Source organism: Lichenostomus cassidix, chromosome 11 (assembly GCF_008360975.1).
Source record: "Lichenostomus cassidix isolate B80296 chromosome 11, HeHo_3.0, whole genome shotgun sequence".
NCBI classification, from domain to species: Eukaryota; Metazoa; Chordata; class Aves; order Passeriformes; family Meliphagidae; genus Lichenostomus; species Lichenostomus cassidix.
In genome coordinates, this window is record NC_139492.1 from 3,448,852 (window position 1) to 3,472,655 (window position 23,804).

The following is a 23,804-nucleotide window of genomic DNA, read 5'->3' on the forward strand; positions in this document are numbered from 1 at the left end:
AATCCAGCACACCCCGAATCCAGCACACCACAAATCCAGCACAGCCCACCAGGAAATACGGGAGAAAGTTAATAGTAGACGGTGTAAGGTTGTAAACTGAGACAGAGGAGATTCAGATTAGATATATGAACAAATTCTTTACTCGGTTGGGTGGTCAGGCACTGGAAGGTTGCCCAGGGAGGAGGTGGGTCACCATCCCAGAAGTGTTCAGGAGATATCTGATCTGGCATTTGTTGATGTGGTTAAGGGTTTACAGTGGCAGCGCGGGGTGAACACTGGGACTGGATGATCTCTTTCAAATTTGATGAATCACAGGAGCAATTAGGTTGGAAAAGATGTCCAAGATCAGAGTCCAAGCTGTGGCTAAACACCAACTTCCCAACCGGACCATGTCCAGTGTTCCCCTCAAGGGACAGTGACTCCCCCGCCTCCCTGGGCAGCTCAGTGTCTAATCAATTTCTGTGAGGAAATCCCTCCTAATGTTCAACCTGAACCCCTCCCAGCGCATCTCAGGACTGTGTCAAACATGTCTCGATGGCTCTAAACCGCAGCCCGGTGTATTCTCAGGGCAGGGCGGTGACCGAGGAGCTCCGGTGACCTCCGTACGCCACACTCAACATAGCGACTGACAGGCCACACTCAATATGGGGACCGACACGCCCAGCCCCGCCACGCTTTTCTCACTTCCAATTGGTTACGCCGGGTGTCAGTCTGCGGCTCCAGCCAATCATCGCGCGCAGAGCGGCTCGGGGGCGGGCCGCGGCCTGTGCGGTGTGCGGGATGAGCCGGCTGTGCCCGCGCCTGGGCCCGCGGCCGCTGCTCTGGGTCCCGCGGGGCCCGCGCCGCCTCTCGTCCGGCGCCTCTCCGGGCATGGAGGAGCTGCTGCGCCGCTCCGTGCCTCCCCTGCCGCCCTACGAGACCAAGGAGAAGGCGCCGCCGCCCGCCGAGCTGCGCGGCGCGGAGTTCGTGCGGTTCTACCGCGCCCTGCAGCCCGGGCCGCCCCGCGCCGAGCTCCTCACCCGGCTGGCCCGCGACTTCGGCGTGGAGCACGGGCGGGTGGCCGAGGCCGCCGCCAAGGTGCTGCAGGCCCGCGAGCAGCGCAGGGAGCTCGGGGCGCTGCTGCAGGCCGAGGACCGGCTCCGGTACTACCTGAACCCGCAGTACCGCGGGCTCTTCCAGCACCTGGGCCGCCTGGAGGGCGGGCTGCGCTTCCTCGTGGAGCTCAGGGCCGACCTGATGGAGGGGCTGGCCAGCAAGGCGGTGGATGGGCCTCACGCCAAGGTGAGGGCTGCCCTGGGTGCCTCTGCAGGGAGAGCGGGGGGTGTGATCTGGAGCCACGGTGGGCTGGGAAGTGGCCCGTGAAACCAGTTCACTGCTGGGGTTTCTGGGGGTTTAGGAAAGGCATGGAAGTGTTGGAGTGAGTCTAGAGAAGGGGAAGTGTTTAGAGGTGAAATCCTTTGAGGAGCTGCTGAAGGAGCTGGGAAAGGGCTCAGCCTGCAGAAAAGGGGCTCAGGGGGACCTTGTGGCTCTGCACAACTGCTGACAGCAGGGGACAGCCGGGGGGATCGGCTCTGCTCCCTGCGAACAGGGACAGGAGGAGAGCAAATGGCCTCCAGCTGTGCCAAGGGAGGTCCAGGTTGGACACCAGTAGGAATTTCTTCCCATAAAGGTTGATTAAACATTGAAACAGACCCAGAGAGGTGATGGGAGTCCCCATCCTTGGAGTTATTCAAGAAACTACTGCTTATGGCACTTAGTGCCATGGTCTGGTTCACAAGGTGCTGATGGCTCAGAGATTGGACTCGATCATCCCAGTTATAATGATTCCATCATAACTGATTCCATGATCCTCCAGAGAGACACGAGTGACCCTTTTCCAGAGGCCTTGTCACCACGGAGAGCTGCCCTTGCTGTCACCCAGGAAGGAAGTGTCCCCTGCTATGAAGCAATGAGCTTCCCAGAGTGGCAGTGGGAAGTGCTGGCACGTAATACGTTGTTTCAAAAGTTAATTTACAGTAAAGCTGAGCTTGATTCTTTTTCATGATGCTGTTTCGATTTTCGTCTTGCGTTCTGTTCCTGCCCTGCATCGCAGGACACACTGATTTTCCCCTGTCCTGATAAACAGTTGAATTTCTGATGAGTCCTTACAATGCAGAGTGAAATTTCCTGAAAATCTTGTGAACTTCTTCCTCTTGCTGTTCAGAACACTCTCACCTGCAATATGTTACTTTTTCCATGCCAACATTTTCCTCTTGAGATTTGTTGCATTTTGCTTGCTTACTTATATTTCAGCCCTTGAAATATATGACTGGTGAAAAATCCACAACATTATGATTTCAGGTAGCAAATCATCCAACGATTGCTTTTAAAATATTCTTCATCTTTCCATATGATCTAGAAAAAGTCAATGAAAAGTTCAAGTTGCTGGCAAAAGATAATAAAAAAGAGCGTTTTTGTCAAATTGATTTATATATAAACCTGCTCCCATAATTAAGCAGTAGTTGGAAGTGTATTTGTAATCTTGGTCTTGTGTTGGTCTGCTGGAAAAAAAAAGAAGCACCATCATGGTTAAAAGTTTTTCTATAAAAAAGTGTTTGGTATTTGCCCATCAAAAGTCTTGTGGAGCCATTTCATTAGTGTGGAGCTGATTTTAATTCTAACATAAAGACAAATACGCAACAAGAGTTTTATAAGCTCTGTATATTTGTGTCTGAACTGACAAGGAAATGTGGAAATAAAGTTAAATGGATCTTCTTGATGCTGGTGGAGAATTACAGATGTATTATGTGGCCTGCTGGGATTTTGGGTTTGCCCAAACTGTCTGAAATAATTCTTAGACAGTCCTTAGTTTTTACTTTGTAATTTGAAAGATCTATTAAAACGAGGATTGCCCATTGTTGTGTTGTAAATATGAAATATTTTTGTATTTTCTCAGCAGCTATCAGCATAAAAGCAGCTTGGACTGCTCAGACATTAGGTGATAAAGGATTTCTGGTTTGACTTTGTTCAACAGATTGCAGTAAAATATCATATTTAAGTGATTAAGTCACTTGAAAGTGCTTGAGCATGCTTTACTCATGGTCTAAATGAGCAGAAATGGGAGGGGGAAGGAAATAATGATTTAATTTAGGTTTTTTTTAATAAGACATAATAAAAACCACAAGAGCCAGGAGAGTTTTCAGCAGTGCCATTATCCCTGCAGTAATTACTATTAGCAATAAAAAAGCAGAAAACAGTGCCCTTTAATTCGTGTCACTATTGAGTCCTGTTTTGCTGGTGAGGATGTTTTTCCAGTATCTCACCAGGGAAATTCTCTATGTAGGTTTTAAAGGTAATTTGTGGGGGAAAAAAATACCCAATAAACAAAAACCCTTCACAACCCCACCCAGAATGAACCAATCAACCTCTCCACCACAGATACTTCAAATATTTGACAATATCAGAGTAGTTCTGTAAGTCCCAAATGAAGCAAATCAGGTTGAAAACTTCAGACATTCCAAAAACATGGGAAAAACTCAATTCTCATGAGGGATATTTTATTTAGTAGTTTGAGAGGCAAAGTGAAATAGTTCTCCAGTCAGAGAGGTAGTTTTTCTTAATAAAAAAAATTAATTGGAGGTTTTCATAAGAGTTTTCCCATTTGTTGCCCAATAAATAGCTACTTGATGTGAAGATTAAAAAGGCTGTAATTTGCTGTCTTGTAGCAAGAACATGGAAGTAGAAAAAAATAATCACAATTTATTAGACTTGGCTAATAGAAATTGAAGTATAGCTGGTAATTTGAATTACTAATCTGAATATGTCTTGTTGCTCAAATTTAAAACTGGGATGCTGAATAATGAAAGTGCTTGATTTTCTTTTTAATGAAATGTTGCAGATGTATTTTTATGATTAAAAAGTACTCTGAAATGAAAATAAGAATTTACTTACCACTAAATCTGCAAAATAAGAGACCCAAACTAGCTTGTCCTCGTTGGAGTGAAGCCTTTTGGAAATATCCTCTACACTGAGATACTAAACACAAGTTGGAATTCTGTGCAGATAAATTAAATACAGTTTTGGGTAATAAAAACTTTTATGTCTTTGTGCACTAAAAAGTTGTGTCAGAGGAGAATCATGGAATCCCAGACTGGTTTATGTTGGAAAGGACATTAAAGATCATTTTTTTCCAGAATATATTTGCTTAGAAAAAAGGTATTGAAAAAAGAAATCGTGGAGGACGGAATTGTTCTATGCAGATGAATGGCTCTTTCTTCTGGTTGGAAAACTTCATTTTTTCTAGGATGTTAAATTAAGGAATAATCCCATCCTTTTATTCAATCTTGGAATACTTTGTAGCACTTCCTTTGGCCAGCAGAAGCCTTCTTTGATGTTTGTTTTTTGATAAGTGCCTCTGCAACTTTCATCTTTGTTAGGTTATAATAGGAAGTATTTTTGTTTTATGGAAGTCCTGAAAGACTCCATCTGAACTCCAGAAAAATGTTTTAAGTGGCGTTTTCTGACCAGATTTTATTATTTTTCCTGCTGTTTCTCTTTAATGTAGCAAGCTAAAGTACTTTGGATCATAATTTTTGTCTCTTTTATGCGAAGCAGTAGCCATTTAATAAAGGTTTGAATAGAAGATGAAGAGGTTTTGTTTGGAAGTGAATGGTTATTAAGTTAGTTTTGGGTAAGCCCACGTTTTTGATCAGGCTGTTGGTGAGTTGCTGCTGGTATCCCACTGTGTCCTGTGTACAAGGCAGATGGAAGAAAGAAAAACAAGCTCTGGATTCTCTTTTAGGGATATTCATGCTGTGCTGGGTTCAAGAATACTTGTTAAATTCAAATAAATTTGGACAGGAAATCTTTAATAGTACAGGCAGCATGAAGCTAGTTGGGAATATAAAAATCACCATTGCAGTGAATGTTTCTGAAAGGGTTTGATGTTCTAGTTGGGTTTCATCTCATACTGTTCCAAAGCTGGTTGGATTTTTCACTTCTATTGTCTTGGGCTGCTGGTTTTTATTTTACCTGCTTAAATTTTTCCATATTTTTAGAGAAGAGAAATTTGGGAAAACCTCTGGTTCTGTTTGCATCTTGTTGAAAGATGTTTCCATGGTATTTAAATCTGAGCAACAGTGCAACTGCAGCCTTGTGCCCAAGACTGCTCAAAACCTTCAGGGATTTTCCTTGGGTCAGTCCTGTGTGAGGAAAACCGAGCTGGTAATCTTCTCAAACAGATACAGAAATTTGCTTAAATCTCCCAGTGGTTTAGTTTCAATCAATGAAGGTTATCTTTGCTCACATTCCTATGTTCTACCTTGCTTGTTTAGCAGGTAATTCCATGTTTGTTCTGTTTGCAGGAAATGAATGGAGTTCTCAAGAACATGCTCTCAGAGTGGTTCTCCACAGGATTCCTCAACTTGGAAAGGGTCACTTGGCAATCCCCTTGTGAAATACTCCAGAAAATTAGTGAGTAAGTGCTAAAGGTTGGGAAGAGTCCTTGATGAAGAGGTGATGAAATGCTTGGGACTGCAGAGATCCACTGCTTTCAAGACTGTTTTTCTGAACCATAAGCAAAGTATAATTATGGAATATTTGCGTTTACATGTGCTCTACAGCATTGATTTCTGAGTTTCTGTCAAATATTCAAACTTGTGATGAAGTTGAAAATGACTGGAGCTGAGTTATGTTGTGGGCCACCTTACTGTATAAAAATCCTGAGGAAAAATGAATCTCTGAAGAGCTCTGAAAGTATGTGACTTACGTGTTGATGAGGCAAAGAGATCTTGACAAGCTAAACGTTCAAAATAAAAATAATTAGTAATAATTAATCTTCAGGGTAATTTGGCAAACACAGTGAGTGGGTGTGCAATATTCCTTTACAATCCACTTTGTCACAGCTTGCTGACAGTTTTACATTATTCACTTACAGCCTGATTCTCATTTTTTGATTGGAAAGTTTTGTCACTGACAAAAAAGTCAGTGAAAAGCGCTGAGCTGGAAGGGCAGTTGACCTCTGTTTTTAAATGAAATAACAATAATAATAGTAATATTTTTTTCAAATTTCTCCTTGAGTTCTGAGGCTGTGCACCCTGTCAGGAACTGGGTTGATATGAAGCGTCGAGTTGGCTCCTACAGAAGATGCTACTTCTTCTCTCACTGTGCAATCCCAGGAGAGCCACTGATAGTCCTGCACGTGGCACTAACCAGTGATATCTCCAGCAGCATCCAGGTACAGCCACTGATGCAGTTAGTACCCAGCAAAGTGCTCAAATTGCAGTGTACTGATTAAAAATCCACAACTCCTTACCATTTGTCAGCTTGCTTTTTAAAAAATTTTTAAGAGTGAATTGGCATGTAAAAATTCCAGGGATATTCTGTATATCTTGTGTATTATGTAAGTTGAATTTTTGGGGGTTTGCTCAAGAGCAAGAAGAGAAAGAAGAGAAATATATAGAGAAAATGAGATTAACATTTCAAAGTGGTTGTAATGACCTCTGAAAATTTTAAACTGTGTTACAGGTATTTCCTGTACTTACTGATGTCTAAACAGCTCTTTCTACTATTTCATGAGATTTTTATTGTTTCTCATAGAGGCTAAATAATAAAACAGTGAGGGAAAGTGTTAATACATCTAGAAGTTGAAAAGAAAGATCTCCTCCCCATAATGATGATAATAACTATTATTAACATTTTTATTTTGAATCCTCATTTTTTCCAGACCATAGTGAAAGAAGTGCCCCCTTTAGAGACAGAAGACACAGAGAAAATCACGACAGCAATTTTCTACTCCATCAGTTTGACTCAGCAGGGCCTGCAGGGGGTGGAGCTCGGGACTCACCTCATCAAGAGAGTTGTCAAGGAGCTGCAGGTGGGTGTGGCAGGGAACCTCAAAGGCTGTTCACCCACCGTGCTTTAGCTCCCAATTCGTGAATTTAGTTCCCAATTCGTGTCACTGCTCAGGCCACGAGCTGCTGGGACTTCCCTACACCAGGAACTTCTCACCAGAGCAGCCTTTGGAGCTGTGGAGAGTTGGGAGAACATTTCCTGCTCTTGGGTAATGTCTGCCAGGTGTAGCTTCTGTTCCTCAGCTGACATTTCTGTGTGAATTCCTTGTGTTTGCCTCCTCCTGTGTGAGTTGCCTGAAGTCAAATGAGAACATTTCTGTTGAAGGTGCCTTTGACACTGCTGTATTCTGCACTGATATGATTCACTATTTGTTACTTCAAAGTACCTGACAGTACCTTTTCCAAAATCTTAGAGCTGCTCCAGGAACAGAAATACTTCCTGTTCATTAATTAGTTCATTTTCTTGTTTGTTACATTGAATTGCCCCTGGTTATTTATGCAGTTTGCATGCATGCCCTGAATACATCTATTTAGAAAAAGGAGAGAGATTTCTTTGCCTGGGCATGTCTTGCAATATAGCAAAGAAAATGGCTTAAAAATTACTTTATGCCAGTCAGTTTTGTGAATTCAGATAATATCATTGCATGCTAAGGGATTATTGTTAATAGCTTTAGTTCTTGTAGAACCTTCTTCCTAGCAACTGGAGAAAGGAATGAAAATTCATTTACGGAGTGGTGTGAAAGAGAAGTCACATCCCTGCATTGAGCACATTATTTTATTTAATAGTCTTTACTGTTTAAAATGCTAACAAAGCTACCACTTAAAAGTAATGATCACTACTTGTGTTTATATTCATTGTTTCACATCTGGATTAGTAACGATGTCTGGAAAACTAACTGTGATTTAGAACTTCAGTGCTACTTACAAAAATAACTTGAAATTGGTTGCTTCAAACCTCTGCTGCTACAAAGGGATAGATTAGTTAATTGCTGAATCATAGCTGGCTGCCCTGAAGTTTTATATTTTATTTTATTTTTAATGGATATTTTGGCTGAATTTTGTTGCTTCTTGCTTTTGGAATGGCTTTTAGATTAATTGTTGGAAGTGCAGTAGTCCAGGTATAATTAGGCCATGCCATCTGTCTGATCTTGACTGAGGGGAAATTGGACTAAATTCATGCAGTTATCTGCTTTCACATCTGAAAAATAATTTCTGGATAATTGAGTTGCTCTCATCAAATAACCCTATTGACATTGTATCTGTCCATCACTAATTGCTAAAGTTGTAAGTGAGTTGTAAAGTCATACTTAAATAACCTAATGCAAGTTTTAAAATTTGGTGTGTCCAACAGTAGGGTGTATTTTGTATTTATAGTTATGACAAAGTTTCTACATTTCAGTGGTGTAAAATCCAGCCCCTCTTCAGTGTTTATCATAGGAAACACTTTGGCTGAAATGCCTTTAAATACATTCTAATCATAAAATGAATGCCTCAATCCTAAACAACTTCTTTAATATTGAAAGCTGAGTGCTTTCCTTGCAGTGCCAAAGATGGAGATCTTCCTCCCTACTCAAATTTCCTACACTGCTTAAAGGTGGTGTAAAAAAGGCTGGTAGTAAATTGTTATGTAGCAAATTGGACATGGACTGAGGTGACCATGAAGTGGCAGCCAAATTTGAGCTGCTTATTTATATATAGTCTGTATGTACAGATCAAAGGTACAGCAACTCCATGCATTGCCTCTACACCAGTCCTGTCTAGAATGGAGTCACTGTAGGGCTAAAAAAAATGGAAAATATAATCCAGGAATATTTATCCATTGTGGATGTGATTCTCCAATGGTTTTCCTCTCACTCTTTGATGTTGTTAATACTTTTCTCTTTCCTGTTCTTCCCACTCCTTCCCGCTTTCTCTGCCTTCATTCCAAAGTTTTGTCCTTGAATTTGTTGTCTGGAATTGTGCAAGAGCTGTCCCCCATTGCATGGTTTACATCTGTGAAATCACCCTAAATCACAGTCCTGGTGTTCCCAGAATTATTTTGATGCACTTCTGCAAGGCCTCCTCATTCAGCTTCAGCTGCAGATGTTGTTTCTCCCATCTCAGTGCACTTCAGAGGAGAGAATCCCTCTGTATTTCAGCTCCAAAATACTTCCACTGTGGAATTTCTACAAAGTCAGGATGGTTCAGGGCAAAGGCAGGGCATGCAGTGAGTAAATACTCTTGGCAGCCTGTTTTGCCTGGCTCCCAAAATTCTGGAAGTCCTTCTGTGTGGATTAATTGCACACATGTGCTCTCTTTCTCTCTGGTCAGGAGCAAGCAAAGGGTTTTGCAAGGTTGTCTCTACTCAGGTTGGACATAATTCTTTGGAGCAGCGTTGCAGTCACTTCAGAAGGGACAAATGGTGTAGCAGGAGTGCTGAGTGCACTTGGTGACAGCAGCTGAAACAACACAGCCTCAGCAAAAAAGCCTTGGGTCAAAAATGACATCTCATTAAGCCAGTGTCCAGCAGCCTTTGGAAAAATGGATGGGTGAGGTCTCTGGTAGGAAGAGGGTTTTTTACATCACCTTTGCATGGCTTTGCAATAAACAAATCTGTTTTTCAAGTGCTGCTAAATCACCAAGTGTTCCAGGTTACAGAAGTTGAGACTCTCTATAATTTAACTGGTAATGAAATGCTTTGGGAAGAGGAGAAAATTTGAAAGGGTCAAGGATTTTGTTCTTCCTTTTATTTAAACTGATGATTAAGACACTTTTATAACTTGGCCATTTGAGTTAACTTCTGTGGGCATCTGTTTGCCCTGCAGAATTCTATTTGTTTCATGTTTTCCCAAGGTGCTGCAAACTCTTAAAACTTCTTTTATCCTCCAGTAAAAATCCTTTACCTTTTACCTCAGTGTAACCTGCTCTGACACTTCTACTTGTAAGTGCCACTGTAACCTCCAAACTGAAATCCCAGCTGTCATTCTTCAGGAGCAAAACTTCAAATTGGACCTGTCATGAATGTGTATCATTAGGTCAGGAAAAGACATGCACCAAGTTAGAAGTGTGCTAAGAACCCCTCTGCATTGAGCCTTCATCTGACAGGATTTCAAAAAACTGAGCTGAAACCTCTATCCAACAGGTTCTAAACTAGAAAATGATGGCTATAAATTCAGTTAGTAACATACTCCTTAAAATCTCATTGATGCACAATTCAAATACAATTTAATTTTTTTAAAATCTTCTTGCTAATTTGCCTGAACTGCTCACATACTGTGCTAAACATGAACACATCTAGGGCAGCACTAGTCCCTCCTGAAAGTATTCCTTGCAAATGGGTTTTTATTAGGATTGCTGGGAAAACTGGTGAGGATTACACACCCCAGTGCTGGGAGTCTGAGGCACTGTGTACAAATGGATGGCCACTGCTTTTGGGTCTGACTAATTGAAGCAGATGGAGGATGGATGAAGTTGAGGCACAGAAATGGGTCCTCAGTTTCCTCTTTGTGTGTGCTCAGTTAGAGTTGGAATCCTTGATCTCCAGCCTAGACATTATGATCTGGCATTTGCCACAGGTATTGTTCTGTAAAATTGGGTAAATCAGAATTTGGTCAGAATTGGACCTTGGGGATGCAGGTGGTGTCACATAAAAAAGCATCCTGGGAGAAATGGTGCTGCTCTCAGGAGCAGGTTATTTGTTTTTTGGCACTTTCTTGACAAAAGTTTGCCACACAGATACTATAGAAGGGTTTTGTGTACAGGTTTCTGTTGTTGTCTGAGCATATCCTGTTGGGATTATTTTGGGATGAATTCATTAGGCCACTGATTCCACTTTGATCCCTGTCCAAATCTGGGAATAGGCTGTGTAGGCATTCTGTGCAATCTCTTGTTTATATTAATGTATATAAAGCAGGGAGCAGGCAACAAAAATGATCTCTTGTATTTCTTCAACTCAGGCTTGTATTGTTCGCAGAAATGAATTGGATTTTGAAACTATTTCAGCCAACTACAAGAAAACAAACCAAGCCCAAATTGAGTGCAGGCAGATCATTTCTAGCAAGCTGATAGGTGCTGGTGAGCGAGGAGGTGGATGGATTTCTCATTAGCCAGACATTTAATTCCCAGTGTGTTTGCAGCCACTCTCACCAGTCTGTAGCTCTGCAGAAGGTACATCATGGCAATTCAGGCAGCAGATGACAGACACAGATAACTGTGCTGAAGCCTTTGAGAAAACTGCTTAGGATTTTATAGCCTGTGGCATTTGAGGGAGAAAACTGATAGCTGCTGTGTGACTCAATAGAATGCTCAACAACTGCTGGCAGATTTTAGCTTTTTGCTCGGGCTGTTGATAATTGCTACCTTAATTTGATCTAGGTGACCTGGGGAGATCATAATTTCCAAAACAGGCTTTGATTTCATTGATGAAAAATGTGACCTTGGACTGCAGCTTTCAGAATGGAAGACAGTTTCAGATGAGATATGGATAATGGGAGAAATCTGTGCTCTTCTGCAAGGAAAGGAAAAAAAAACCAACAACAAAAAGCAACAATCAAACACAGAAAAACACCCCGAATCAAAATTAGCAGCTGTTTCTTAATGGTGTGTGGGTTTCTAACAGGAAAGTAAACCTTAATGGATCTTCACCAATAGCCTTAGAAACCAGCACATCAATTGAGCAAAACATAAACGTGCTCACTCCAGTGCATTTAGTTATTTTTCCACGAGAAATGGCTGTCTCAGATAAGCTTCTAAATAAAGCTTTTATCAGCTCTGTAGTAGTTTGTACTGTAGCTTCAAAATGGGGTCACTTTCCCATGTCTTATCTGTCCCAAGTAGTAAAAAATACACATCATTTCCCATCTTGTGTTTTTAATAGAGTAAGAGCCACTAACGTCCAGTGAAATATTTGGGGCTGTCTTGGTGAGCAGGTCACTCCTGAAAGTGGTGATAAACAAGGAGCAGTCAACATCCCCAGGAATCAGTGTCAGTTATTTCATTAGGAACTTTGCAGTGCTTGTTATTAACACCCAGATAGAGGAAATAACTCATTGTCCCTTTTGTCATGGTGGGTGGTGCACAAGTGCCCTCGGGCTCTTCCAGCTGGGAGATGAGATTGGAATTGTTACCTATGGAAGCAATAGACACAGCTCAGCTCCTGTGTGAAAACCCTGTTAGCTCTGTTCAGTAGCAAAATAGTATTTTGTCAGTATTTTCAAGCACTTCTTTCTTGGCAGAGATGGTGCAGAAGAGTTCCAGACTTCACTTAGTGCTAAACAGCTTTGATCCAATCAGGTTTGCCTTTTACCTGAAAGAAGAGTTTCTTCCCAAATTTCAACACCCCCTTCCTTCTTCCCCTCTCAGGTTTTAACCCGAAATAGCTGTGAAGAAATCATGAAAGAGACCTCAGCACTGTGTTGTCAAAGGCACTATCTTTTATAGGAACAGTCATACAGTTAGGTAAAAAAAAACAAAAAAAAACCTTTAAGGAGTGTAATCTCATCTTTGGGTCAAAAAGAAGCACATTCTGTATTCCTTGAATCCTTGCCTAGAGGAAATAGCCTCTAACAAGTTTTTATTCCTTTTCTCCTTTCATCCCCACTGCACAACAGTAACATCTTTACCCCCTCCAGCAGCACATGGAGGATTTCTCACGATAGGTCATTAATTTGAAAACTTTTCCCCATTTATTCCTCTGCCTTTGTGCTCTCAGTGTTAGGGACTAAAGAGCAACTTCCAAGCCCCGCAGAAATGAGGAGGCAGAAGAATGAACCCCATTTGGAGTTTGGCTCTTGGAGGGGAGCTGGCTGCTGCTGGGGGATGTGACACGAGAAGGGCACCTCTCATTCCAGATGATGGGTTTGTGTTTCTGTGCCTCGAGGTGCATCTGCAGCTCCCTCCCAGCTGAGTTCTCATCCATCATTGCTGTGTGGACAGGCAGGAGGCTCCTGGGTCGTTGAATCTTCAGGAGGGAGCTGTGGGGCCTTCTGGGCAGAGATTCATCCACCACAGCAAGAGCTGACATGCAGAAGGTCACACTATGTGACAACAAAGTGTCACAGCTCAGCTGTGTCCATGCACAGCAGAGCCACCACTGCTCAGCTCTGCCCTGCTGGAGAGTGAAGGTGGAAGTGATGCTGCTCATTGCTGGCTGGCAAAACTGAAAGCCATCAGCTTTTTCTCCAGGAACAAATACCTTGAAATATTTTCCTAGTAGCCTTTAAAAATTCCCTTCTGTGCCATCTTTCTCCCTCCTCCTCCAGCACTGCCTGGCCTCTGCATGCTCCTGCAGCAGACTGCAGATGGCAGCTGTGTGGAGCTCAGCAGCAGCGAGGAGCTGCAGCTCACACAAGCTGGCAGCACCATCTGAGCCCTGATGGCTTTTTAATGCTTACCTCGGTAATCCTCAAGGTAGAAAAAGTGCCATTTGTAGTCATTTAAAGACAATTTTCTGCTGACATTAAGATGCTTCTGTAATGTTGATGAATATCTTGGTTTTTACCTCTTCTTCCTGTTTGAACAGTAATTAAACCAACTTTGGGGTGGTTTCAGCTCAGCTCTGTCTTCCCTCTGTTCCTTTGCCCCCCACTCCTCCAGCAGGGTTGGCTGATGTACTTTTTGTGAATTTTTTGGTAACTCGAAGTGACTGTGAGTTTATTCTTCACACTGGTGTGCCCCAAAACTATCACACAGTTTTCTTATGTATGTTTTGCTTTACATGATTTCACAGTTAGCAGGGTTTAATCATAAACCAGTAGGAATAGAGAAGAAATTGGTTGAAACAAGTGTTAATCTTGCAGTAAAAAAAAATATTCACACAGTCTGTATTTCTTGCTGTTTTAGAGAATATCCTGAAAAGTAGCTGGCCTGTATAAAGACCTTCATTCAAAACTTCAGGAAATACTCCTTTCCCTAAAAATCTACAAATAGTACCTCTCTTGATTTTACAGTAGACTGAAATAATAAACTGCCCTTGATTTAAAAAAAAGATGATTACATATGAAAAATAGTATTTAAATAGCTTTCAAAACTTGCATGTCTATTGAAAAAAATATTCTTTAGAATCACTTCTTTATGGCCTGTGATTCTACTTGTTTATTTCTGCCTGTAAAAGGATAAAACCAGGACCCAGTGATGGGTAGGTACTTTCACAGAGACTGTGTGTGAGGAATGTCACTCGTCAGTGTTAACATTTCCTGGCTGCTCCCAGTGCTTTCTCATCACTAACCTATTAGTGGCAGGGGGATTTTGTACCCTTTTATTTGTGTGTATCAGTTCCTTTTCAGAATCCCTGCTCTTCCCTTGCCATGAAGCAAAGGCCATCAGCTGCCCTTTCATTCAGACTTCTCGGTGTCAATCATAACCCAACTCAGGATTTTTTTTTTCCCTCTCCTTTTGTCCGCAGAAAGAACTTCCTCAGATAAAAGCTTTTTCCACACTCTCACCTATCCCAGGATTCACAAAATGGCTCGTTGGTCTCCTCTCCTCCCAGACAAAAGAACAGGGAAGGTATGAACTTTTCACAGAATCCGAGTGGCAGGAAATCTCTGAGATCACAGGAGACTGCAGCACGGAAACACTAAAGAAACTCTTGAACACCAACGAGTGGGTGAGGTCAGAGAAGCTGACCCAGGTGCTGCACTCGCCCCTGATGAGACTGTGTGCCTGGTACTTGTATGGGGAGAAGCACCGAGGCTATGCCCTCAATCCCGTGGCCAACTTCCACCTGCAGAACGGCTCGGTGCTCTGGAGGATCAACTGGATGGGGGACACGAGTCCCAGGGGCATTGGGGCCTCCTGTGGCATGATGGTCAACTACAGGTACTTCCTGGAGGACACAGCCTCCAACAGTGCCCTGTACCTGGGCTCCAAGCAGGTCAGAGCCTCGGAGCAGGTGCTGGCCTTGGTGGCTCAGTTCCAGCAGAACAGCAAGCTGTAGTGAAGTGCTGTGAACACTGAGAATGAATGTTGCTCACCTGTGAGGAGCTGTGATCATCTGCAGTGTCTTTGTTTAAATCAGAATGTACCTTGGAGAGTAAATGTACTCAGAGTTCCCTGGGTGATCAGGGAACATGGCCATGTACCCAGAACATGGTGGAGTCACCTCTGGGGGTTTGTGTTAAAGGGTGAGGAAAATGCTCTTTATCGGTTACAGCCCAGGGGTGACTCGAATGGAAGATACCTGAGCCCACATGATTCTTTTGATAATAAACCTGTATAAGCTGTCTGTGATTGAAAGGAGCTGCACTTTCCTGTCATAATGCTGCTATGGATTGTTTAGAACCAAAGCACTTGGAATAAAGGTAAATTTTGGATCAAATATATTATCAAAACCATAATCTACAATTTTATTTCTACAGTATCTGTCTTTTGCACCCTCAGAAAAATGTCATATAAAGCTTCCTTTTTCAAACACACTAAATCTGACTGAATCCTTGCTTTGCTGGAGCGTAGAAAAGCCTTGCTTTAATGTTGAAAAATCAGGATCTCTGTGCATCAGGTATGTTATGTTATATTTGCATTTTTTGGCTGCAAAAATATAATGAGCAATAAGGAAGTGTTCAAATAGGAGAGGAGAACAAGCCAGACTGTTACTTGGGAATCAGTTGAGAAGTTTCTAAATATGTACATTATATTTTGGCTCTGGTAAGGTTTTAAGTTGATAAAGAGCTTTTTTTAATAAAGAGGGAGGTGTGATTTATAAACCAATAAAACAAACTTTCTCAATAAATCATGGCTTGTGGATTTCAGCATCTCCCCTCCTTGATAACAGTTTCAACACAGCAGAAGGCCCATCTTAACAAAATTTCGTGCTGTTCTATAATTTCTGATTTATAGCAGTGATCAGGGGATGGCATTTTTCTCTTGTTGGGCTTTCTAATCTTTCTGAACTGCCTCAGAATTCAGGTCTCAAGGTGAAATTCAGCTGCTTGTATAAACATGTACAAGCCATTCTTGTCTGGCAGGCATAAAGCAGGAGAACCCTCTCTCTGTTATGTTAAGCTCTTCAAGTTTGTGGAAACCAGGTCACTGACTTCAAGTGAGAGAGTTCTGAAAATGCAGTGGTTTTGAAAGATGGTTTTATTTTGAAGCAGGAGGAGCTGTGAGGGCAATTAAATGTGCATCCTCCTGGCCATAGTTCAAAAAGAGCTAACGCTGCTGCTGTATTGCAGATGGAAATACAACATAATCCCATATTCTTAACAGCTGGACTCGAAGGATAATGAGTTTTTTCCACTTGGAGCCCCAGACAATTGTATGAGAATTGGTTCAGTGACATGAAGTGATTGTAGCTTATGAGGAAGGAAAAGCAAAGCTGCTAATGCTTCGTTAACACTTCAGTTATTTCCCCAGACCTGTGGCTGCACAGATCACACACAAACACAGCTCTGCCCTCAGCCCAAGGCAGGCTCAGCTCTTCTTTTATTCCTACCAATCTGCACACCAGGAAGGTGGATACTGGAATTTGGTCATTGCAAACCAGCCAGAGGAATTCCACGTTCCCACCTGCACCCTGTGGCTCCAGGAGTGGTTCCTCAGCTGCTGTCACCATCACGTCTGCCCCTGTCACCAGGCAGGTGCCACGTTTCTCTGGATGTTGATTTAACCAGTCACTCCTCCATCAGCAGCCAGTTTAATTTGCTGATACTCTCAGCAGTTTTTCCAAGGGGTTTGTGATGTGGGGCTGAGAAGATGACAACAAAGCTGCAGCAGCCTTTTCCTGGAGCTGTTCTGGGTGGGTCCATTTGTTACAGGACATCTGCTCTCCATCAGAGCTGCTGCACCTGCAGAGTTGTTTCCTTTTCAGCAGTTGTTATGGTTGTGGTTATTGGTTGTGTTGTGCTTTCCGAGGTCACATCATCTGTTCTATTGATAAGTTAGCAATGTGAGGCCAAAAACTCCTGCAGTGAGTTCTGTGTCAGAATCACAGTGCGGGTGGGAGTGCAAAAGGATCGTTTGAAGATGGAGGTGGGACAGGCTGCACATAAAAGCCATCAGCTGTTAAGTGCTATTTGTTTGCTTTCACTGGCCATTGATTTTGTCTTTGTTGGATTTTTGAACTTGCTACTTAAGGGAGATTTTAGCATCAAGAGAAAAAAAGGAAATATTCGCCATCTGTGCTACTTACAAGGACAATAACTGTCCCTGGAGAGGATTGTACTCAGTCAAAGGGAGTCTTCACAACACAGAAAGAACAGCCAAGTCCAGTTCCTTTCTCTCCCTCTCAGTGAGTACCACGACAGAGCCATTTCTGAGGAGCACAGAATGGGAAAGAACACCGAGTGAGGAGAGGAGAAAGGGGAGGCTGCTTTCAGTGGCTCTCAGCGAGCAGTGGGAGCTGCTGAGCTGGAAGGGGCTGCATAGAAAAGCATCTCCGTTTCACAGCTGCATCCTGCCTCTGAAAGCAAATCAATAGAAATTATGTTACTTTGTCACTTGGGCTTGTTTATGATCAACTTACGCCGTTCCTCTTGTCACAGGAGCGAGGCCTCCCTTTGTGGCAGCTGTGTGGAGCTGAGTGGGATCTGTGCTCTGAGATGTGCCCTGCATGGGGAATGAGAGGCAAAACAGAGCTTGGCTGGGGGATATTCTGTTTTCAGTTTGTTTGCAGGTGCTGAGCCATCACAAAGTGCTGCTGGGAGAAAGGAGGAAGTGCTTCTTGAAGCAGACAAACTTTCTGTGTGTATCTCTGGGGTTTATTTTAGGTATTGAGTGTCATGAGCTACAAAATGTGCCTCCTGCGGGAATTCCTCCTTGGGGAAAGAGGTGCAAAGGTCTGATTAAGGCAGATAGAGTAAGGTAAGGGCAGTGTGACTCTTCAGCCTCTTGGGAAGGAAACTGCCCTGGGAAGGAGGGATCAGGGTTATGGTCAGTTAACACATATTTCACATTGTTTTCTTTAGAAAAGAAGGAATGAGCCATGACATTTATTATCTGGTCCTTTTACTGCTTCCAAAATCATTTGAATTTTTCACGAGATTGGAACCCAAACCTTTCTCAAGCAAGGGAGTTTAACCACTGGGGTGTTGTATAAATGTTCATCAGCATTGAGTAACTATCTTCAAAAAGGGCTGATAAATGGACCTAGAGGGATGCCATGAGCCTGTTCAGGTGTGTTCCTGCACTTATCCAACCCACTGCATTGACATAGGCACCTTTTCACATGCAGCTGCCATAAATCATCCACCAAGGATCAACTGCAGGCACCCAGGTTGCAGGGAAAGCTGAATTGCCTTGGTGTGTCCCTTCCCAGCTAAATGTTTATAGTCAGGGAGTTAACATGGCATAAGTGGGTTATATTCAAGGTACTTTTTAGTCAGCCTAAAGCTTTGGGTTTTATTGTGGATACCTAGAACTGTGCAGGAAAAAAATTAAAAAATCAACCATTGCCATATTATATCTAATAAATTAATACATCCTCATTCCTCTTAAATCAGTAGCAGGATGGGAATGCTGAAGCACAGCAAGATGTAACCTCAGATGCTGGATAAATTATTAAACCTCCCTGTGAGATTGCAGAGCACAGCTCAGTGTGAGGCTCTGTCTCCCCGTCCCTGCTGTCACCAGGGGTGGTTGTGGCACTGCCTGGGAGCTTTTCCCACCTCACCAACTCCCAAACTCGAGTCAGACCCTGCTGAAGCTGCCACAGTTCATTGTCTCCACTGGATTCCTGCTATCAGCTCAGAATGGCAGCGAGGCTCAGAAATTCCCCAATAATCTGGTGTGCTAAACGCTGCAATCTGCTGGTTTCGTTCCAGCGCTGCCATTGTCCAACTCAATGGGAGATTTGTTTGTCTTAAAAAGTGGCATTTGGGCAGCCTGGATTGTTTTGTCACAGTGACAAAAGCAAACCCGAGATCTCTCTGCTGCCAAGCCTGTAATGAATATGTGCAAATGCAGATTTCTGTGGGGTTTTTTTTTTTTTTCCCAAGGAGCTGCGTTTTTTCCATGTGGCTATTTCTGGAGATGCCATAAGTGCCTGCAGGATGCATTAACTCACTGCTACAGCTCAGTATTGAAAAGCAGAAGGTTGTATGGCATTTTTGTATTATGGATAATATTAATCAATATCTTCCACTCTATCATCTCTTAATTGTAAGATTTAATCTTACAATCTGGACAGAATTAACAATGATAATCTCTGAAACTGATAAATTCCTGGACGAGATAAATTAGGCAGCATAGGGTCAGACTGTGAGGAAATAAAAGATATTCTGCTTCTATTTCAAAGAAATGGCAATCAAAAAAGTAATTTTAACCAAATTGTTTAAACTAATAGGCCTTAAAAAAAAAAAAAAATAATGAAAAGTACAGAGGAAAATTAAAGTAGCTCATTTACTGAAACAGATTTGCAAAATTCTCTGCGAAATGTGACTTTTAAACCAGACAACTCATTAACCCAACTGCTGGCGATTAGACTGGAATTATTTACTGAATCTTAACCAGAGTCAGAATTTGGGAGTGTTGGGGAGAGTTGTGGAGAAAGAGAAAGATTGAGAATTAAAATGACACATGTTGTTTCTCCTTCATTACAAAAGAAAAGGAAATTATGCAAGAACTTTAAATAGGGAAAAAAACATTACGTTATTACATTCTGTATCTAAGAGTACACTTAGACTGACTTCATGCTCCAGAACGGTATTTAAAATGCAATTTAAATATTTAAAATATGTTTGCTTAAATTTTTAAAATAAATGTTGTTGTGGGTTTTTTTTCAGAGAATATTCTGACAAGATGGCCTTGAAATTTCTTATTCTTACTGCAAGTAAAGTTCTCCTAACGAGTTATGTTAGAGTTACAAGGATGCCTTAAGGCAAAGGATAAACTTTTAATTGGATTTCTGAATAATCATCTTTTGAGTCCTACCCAGACTTCAGATTGTGCTTGAAAATACATTTTGCACCGCAGATCTTTGATGTCATTATGGAGCTGTGCAGCTCTGTGCTGTGTTTGTGGCACAACCTCCCTGCCATGGGAGACTGCTGGCCTTTGGTGGGAATGACCTTAAAAATCACCTGTCCTACCCCTGCCATGGAGCATTGGTGCCTTGCTAAAAATAGGATTTTTGGCTTCTCTATTTCTCGTGCATCTCTAGTTTTAGTGTGTAGCTGTGGACTTCTTATAAAGTGCTAAAACTTCTGTTCCCAGCATTTGTTAGACAAAACAATTCCTCTAAAACTTGAGACCCAAGGACACTTCACTGCCTCGGAGCCCCAAAATATGTAACCAACAGTGAATTGGGGGAGCAAACTTGGGGTGATTGCCATCATTGCCTGAAGGTGTAATTGGAGAATTAAGGCTCAATATGTTAATGGACAGAACCTATAAAACATGAAAAACTCGTGACTCTCTGTCCATTTTGGGTGTAGCCTCTCCAGCATGCTATGTCTGCCCTGAATGCACCTTAAAGGCCTTAAATAAATTAATCTGCTTTTTATTCTCCTGACTTTGTCCAACCTCTCTTTTAGGTAAGCCTGTTCAGGCATCAGCATGCTGGGGACGGATAAAAAGACTTCCAGAGGCTTCAAATCAGGCCAGGTTTGTCCAGCTCTCACAGGAATGTGGTTATCTCCAGTTTCATTGAGGGGAGAAGATGCTAAAGCATCTTTGAGAACCACCTGAGCACAGTGATACCTTTTCCTCCTAACTTCGTCCTGAAGGAAATATCCAGGGCTTTTCTCCCTGCTGAAAATTGTTCCTCACCAAGCTGGGGTGCTGTCAGAGTTGCACAGGAACTGAATGGACTCATTTTTAAAAAAATACCAGGCTGGCCTAATTGGAGACATCCTTGCACTGCTTCTCTCCCAGCTTTTCCCAAGCAGCTGTGCAGGGATGCTCGGCAGATCCATGGTGGAAAAAACCAGGTTCTGTTTGATGATAAGGAGTTGTTCTGCGAGGCAGAGCAGAGTGTATTTCTCTGTTTCTTAATATGCATCTGATTTAGATCAGATCACTCAGAGAAAGCATAAAGCCAATAAAATGTGGAGTTGCAAACTGCAGTTCCCCAGCTGGATCTGTGCAGTGCTAGGTGAGAGAGAGGCTGAACAGAATGAATGATGTAGGAGTAAAGCTTTTAAAACAGAACAAGGCTGTTCTGGCTGCTACATGGATTTATCATTTCTTTTCCAGAAGGAAATAATTCTGAGGATTTGAGTCTATTCAGTCTGACACAAGTGGCTGAGGAAGGGAGTGTTGAAAGAGCAGGTTTTTGATATAAAATATATTGAAGGAAGATATGTGAGCTCTTTTTCCCTGAAGTGCTCACTCCTACGCTTAGACCGTTGTTAATGTGATGAAATTTATTAATTAAGAGGAATTTATTCACTGTGTTGGCATCTCTTGTGCTGTTTCTCTTCCTCCCTAGTGCAATGTGTCTCTACCAGTCTCTATTCAATGGCCTTTGATGCATACAGAAAAGTAGGAGGTAAGAAAACATTCGTGTTGTCATGTTTATAAAAATGTTCTCAATGAGAATATGTCAGTGTTTGAGGCAAAGATGTGTTTGATTCTTTTCCATGAAGTAACAAGGCCCTTTTTTTCCTTTAGCCCATACTAAACTCCAGGTTACAGGTCTGTAAAAGGAAAATAAATATTAGAAAACAGAATGAACGAAATCTGAACTACTAACATGTCCCACTTCTTTTTTCTCAGTGAATTTATTTATTGGCGTATCAGTGAGTATAATTCCCCATAACCAAGTTCATAAAGTGAGCGAGAAAAGAGCTCTAATTAGATAATCTCTGACTTTTATAGGATTAAAAACCTTCCTACCCACAGACAGACAGCTGAAATAGTGGCTCTGTTGAAATCATCATTGAAACTCCTAATGGCTTGTGTGGAGGCACTGGTGATTTGTCTGTCTGTTTGCTCATTTGGACTATCTTGATTTATCTCAGGTTTGCTCTTCCTGTGTGTGTTTATAGCTCTTGATGCAGCCCATCAAGCCGTGCAGCCCCCTATGATAGCTCTGCAGAGATATATTTAATTTGATTTGCTGCTGTCCCCAGGAGTTTATTCTCTGTCAAACAGCTGCCTGTTGCAGTGAAACCTCAATATAGGAGCAATAATGGCTTCTGGATGGAGCGTTTAACAAGCACCAGTGAATGGCATATGTGTGGAAATATGTCCCAAACAATGGCATATGCAAAGAGCATTGTTCTGCTGCAGCTAGAAGGATCCATCCACAAATGCAACACAGTGGAGAATTAGCTGACAAGTGCATTCAGGAGTTTATAAACACCTCTGCTGTCTGAATGCCTCTGAGCTGTGCATTTGGGTCCATTACTGCTGGGCAGGTTCTTAATAGGAGGAGAAGGTCGTTCAGCATTCATTCCTGTGCTTTGTTACTCTGCCATTCTTCATCTCTCTCCATCAAGGCTTGTTTCTCTCTCTTTCCACTGCCTCGAAAGAAAAAAAAAAAATAGACTGCTTAAATGTCTACTGGGCATGACAAAAAAAAAATCTGTGTTAACAGGTAATTAACCGAGGTTGCTAAAACAAGAGACACAGGAAGGCAAATCATTTGCATGTGTTAATGGGAGTAAGGGAATGAAAAACCAGCAAGTGCCTGTGCTCCATCACTGCCAGAGCAGCCACTTGGAGCCACCCTGACACTGATCTAGTGCCACTGGCTCTGGGCCAGAGTACATCCAGTAAGTGAAGTCCTGCCCTTGCTGAGGCTGCTTGCATATTCATTCCAAAGGGCCTGGATCTGTGGTGCTTCTTTCCACGGAGTGATTAATTTCTGTTATTCCAGTTGGTGTGTGGCTCCTCACATCCTCTCAGGATCACACAGATGAGCAGAAGAACTGAGCTGGAAGCACTGGGCTGGCATTTTGCACTGGGGTTAAAAATGCTGCCTTAAACCTGAATGAGGTTTCATGAGAGTTGGATGCACATCCCCTAAGAACTTCCCTGCCCTCTCTGTTTCCCCCAGTGCCACCCACCCACATTCCTGCTCAGCACTTCCAGCAGGTCCTTCCCCCTGAGGCTCTCCAGAATATTCACATATTTCAGGGCTCTCAAGACCTCTCTGACATCTAAACTCTGAGCCAAACCAGTTCACTATGAGGAAACAGCTGACGAGTCAGGAGGGGACCAAGCTCCAGCAGGAGAGGGATGGAAGGGTTCAGGGAACCACTGGAATGGCAAAAGTTTGGGTGAAGTCCTTATTATTGTCCTCTGGAAATCCTGATCCCCTGGAGCAAATCCTGGCATCACTTAGAGCAAAGGATGCTCCATGTCTGCAAGGATGCTTTTGAAATGAAGGTGTTTGTTCTTAAATGTTTTCTGGTGAATTCCAGTTCCCAAAAGGCCAGAATTCTGACAAGTACTCTTGAAAAAAGCCCCAAAACCAACAGCAAAACCCCCAACATTGTTTATTTTCAAAGCGATCTTTGCCATCAGAATTTCACTGGGCTGAGGATAAAACCCTCACCCTTCCTCCCATGCTGCCAATCAAGTGACTGACACATCCTCCCGTCTCAGCTGAGCTCCTCACACGAAACTCTGGCATATTACTGTAAACTTCCAGGGAATTGCCCTTTCCAAGGAGAAAAAAAAAGAAAGGGCAAATGCTATTTGCCTTCTCTCACCAGGGCATGTGTGTACACAGCCAGCAAATTCCACCAGCTCGTTCTGTGAGTGACAGAGCATCCTGGAGTGGTCACACGTGTCCTGGCAGCAGGGCTTTTGGAGGGGGAAATCTTCAGAGGAACTAATCCAAGTAAATCAGAAAATAGTCGTAATCAGTAATAGGATTAAAGTGCTGATCCAGATCTCCTTTCATAATTTCTGTAGGCAATGCTGCTGCATCAGAGGACCAGCAGTGTAGCAAATACTCATGTCTGGATTGTGAGTGGATGAATAACTACAAAGAATAATAACAGCATTTTGGGTTATTTTTATTTTTAAATTTTTTGAGATGTGCGAAAATATAATCTCATGTCTCCTCGGGTTGTCTTAGCCTGGTGACCATGTCCAGGTTTTAAACATTTA

At 42.5% G+C, this 23,804-nt stretch overlaps 1 protein-coding gene across 1 annotated transcript; it reads left to right on the plus strand.

Annotated features, from left to right (window-relative positions):
• Positions 1-747: 747 nt before the first annotated feature.
• Positions 748-15,537, plus strand: MLYCD (malonyl-CoA decarboxylase). The gene is made up of 5 exons (XM_085071450.1): positions 748-1,281; positions 5,343-5,455; positions 6,058-6,214; positions 6,704-6,853; positions 14,212-15,537. Exons 1-5 carry the CDS (start codon positions 781-783, stop codon positions 14,743-14,745), a joined length of 1,455 nt encoding a protein of 484 aa, XP_084927576.1. The 5' UTR covers positions 748-780; the 3' UTR covers positions 14,746-15,537.
• Positions 15,538-23,804: the final 8,267 nt, after the last annotated feature.

What these genes read in the sequence shown, in the direction of transcription:
- MLYCD (XM_085071450.1), top strand. Translation starts at nt 781, where the DNA reads ATGAGCCGGCTGTGCCCGCGCCTGGGCCCGCGGCCGCTGCTCTGGGTC. An exon ending in TGGATGGGCCTCACGCCAAG is followed by an intron (nt 1,282 to 5,342) that starts GTGAGGGCTGCC and finishes TTCTGTTTGCAG; the next exon opens with GAAATGAATGGAGTTCTCAA. An exon ending in ATACTCCAGAAAATTAGTGA is followed by an intron (nt 5,456 to 6,057) that starts GTAAGTGCTAAA and finishes TTTCTCCTTGAG; the next exon opens with TTCTGAGGCTGTGCACCCTG.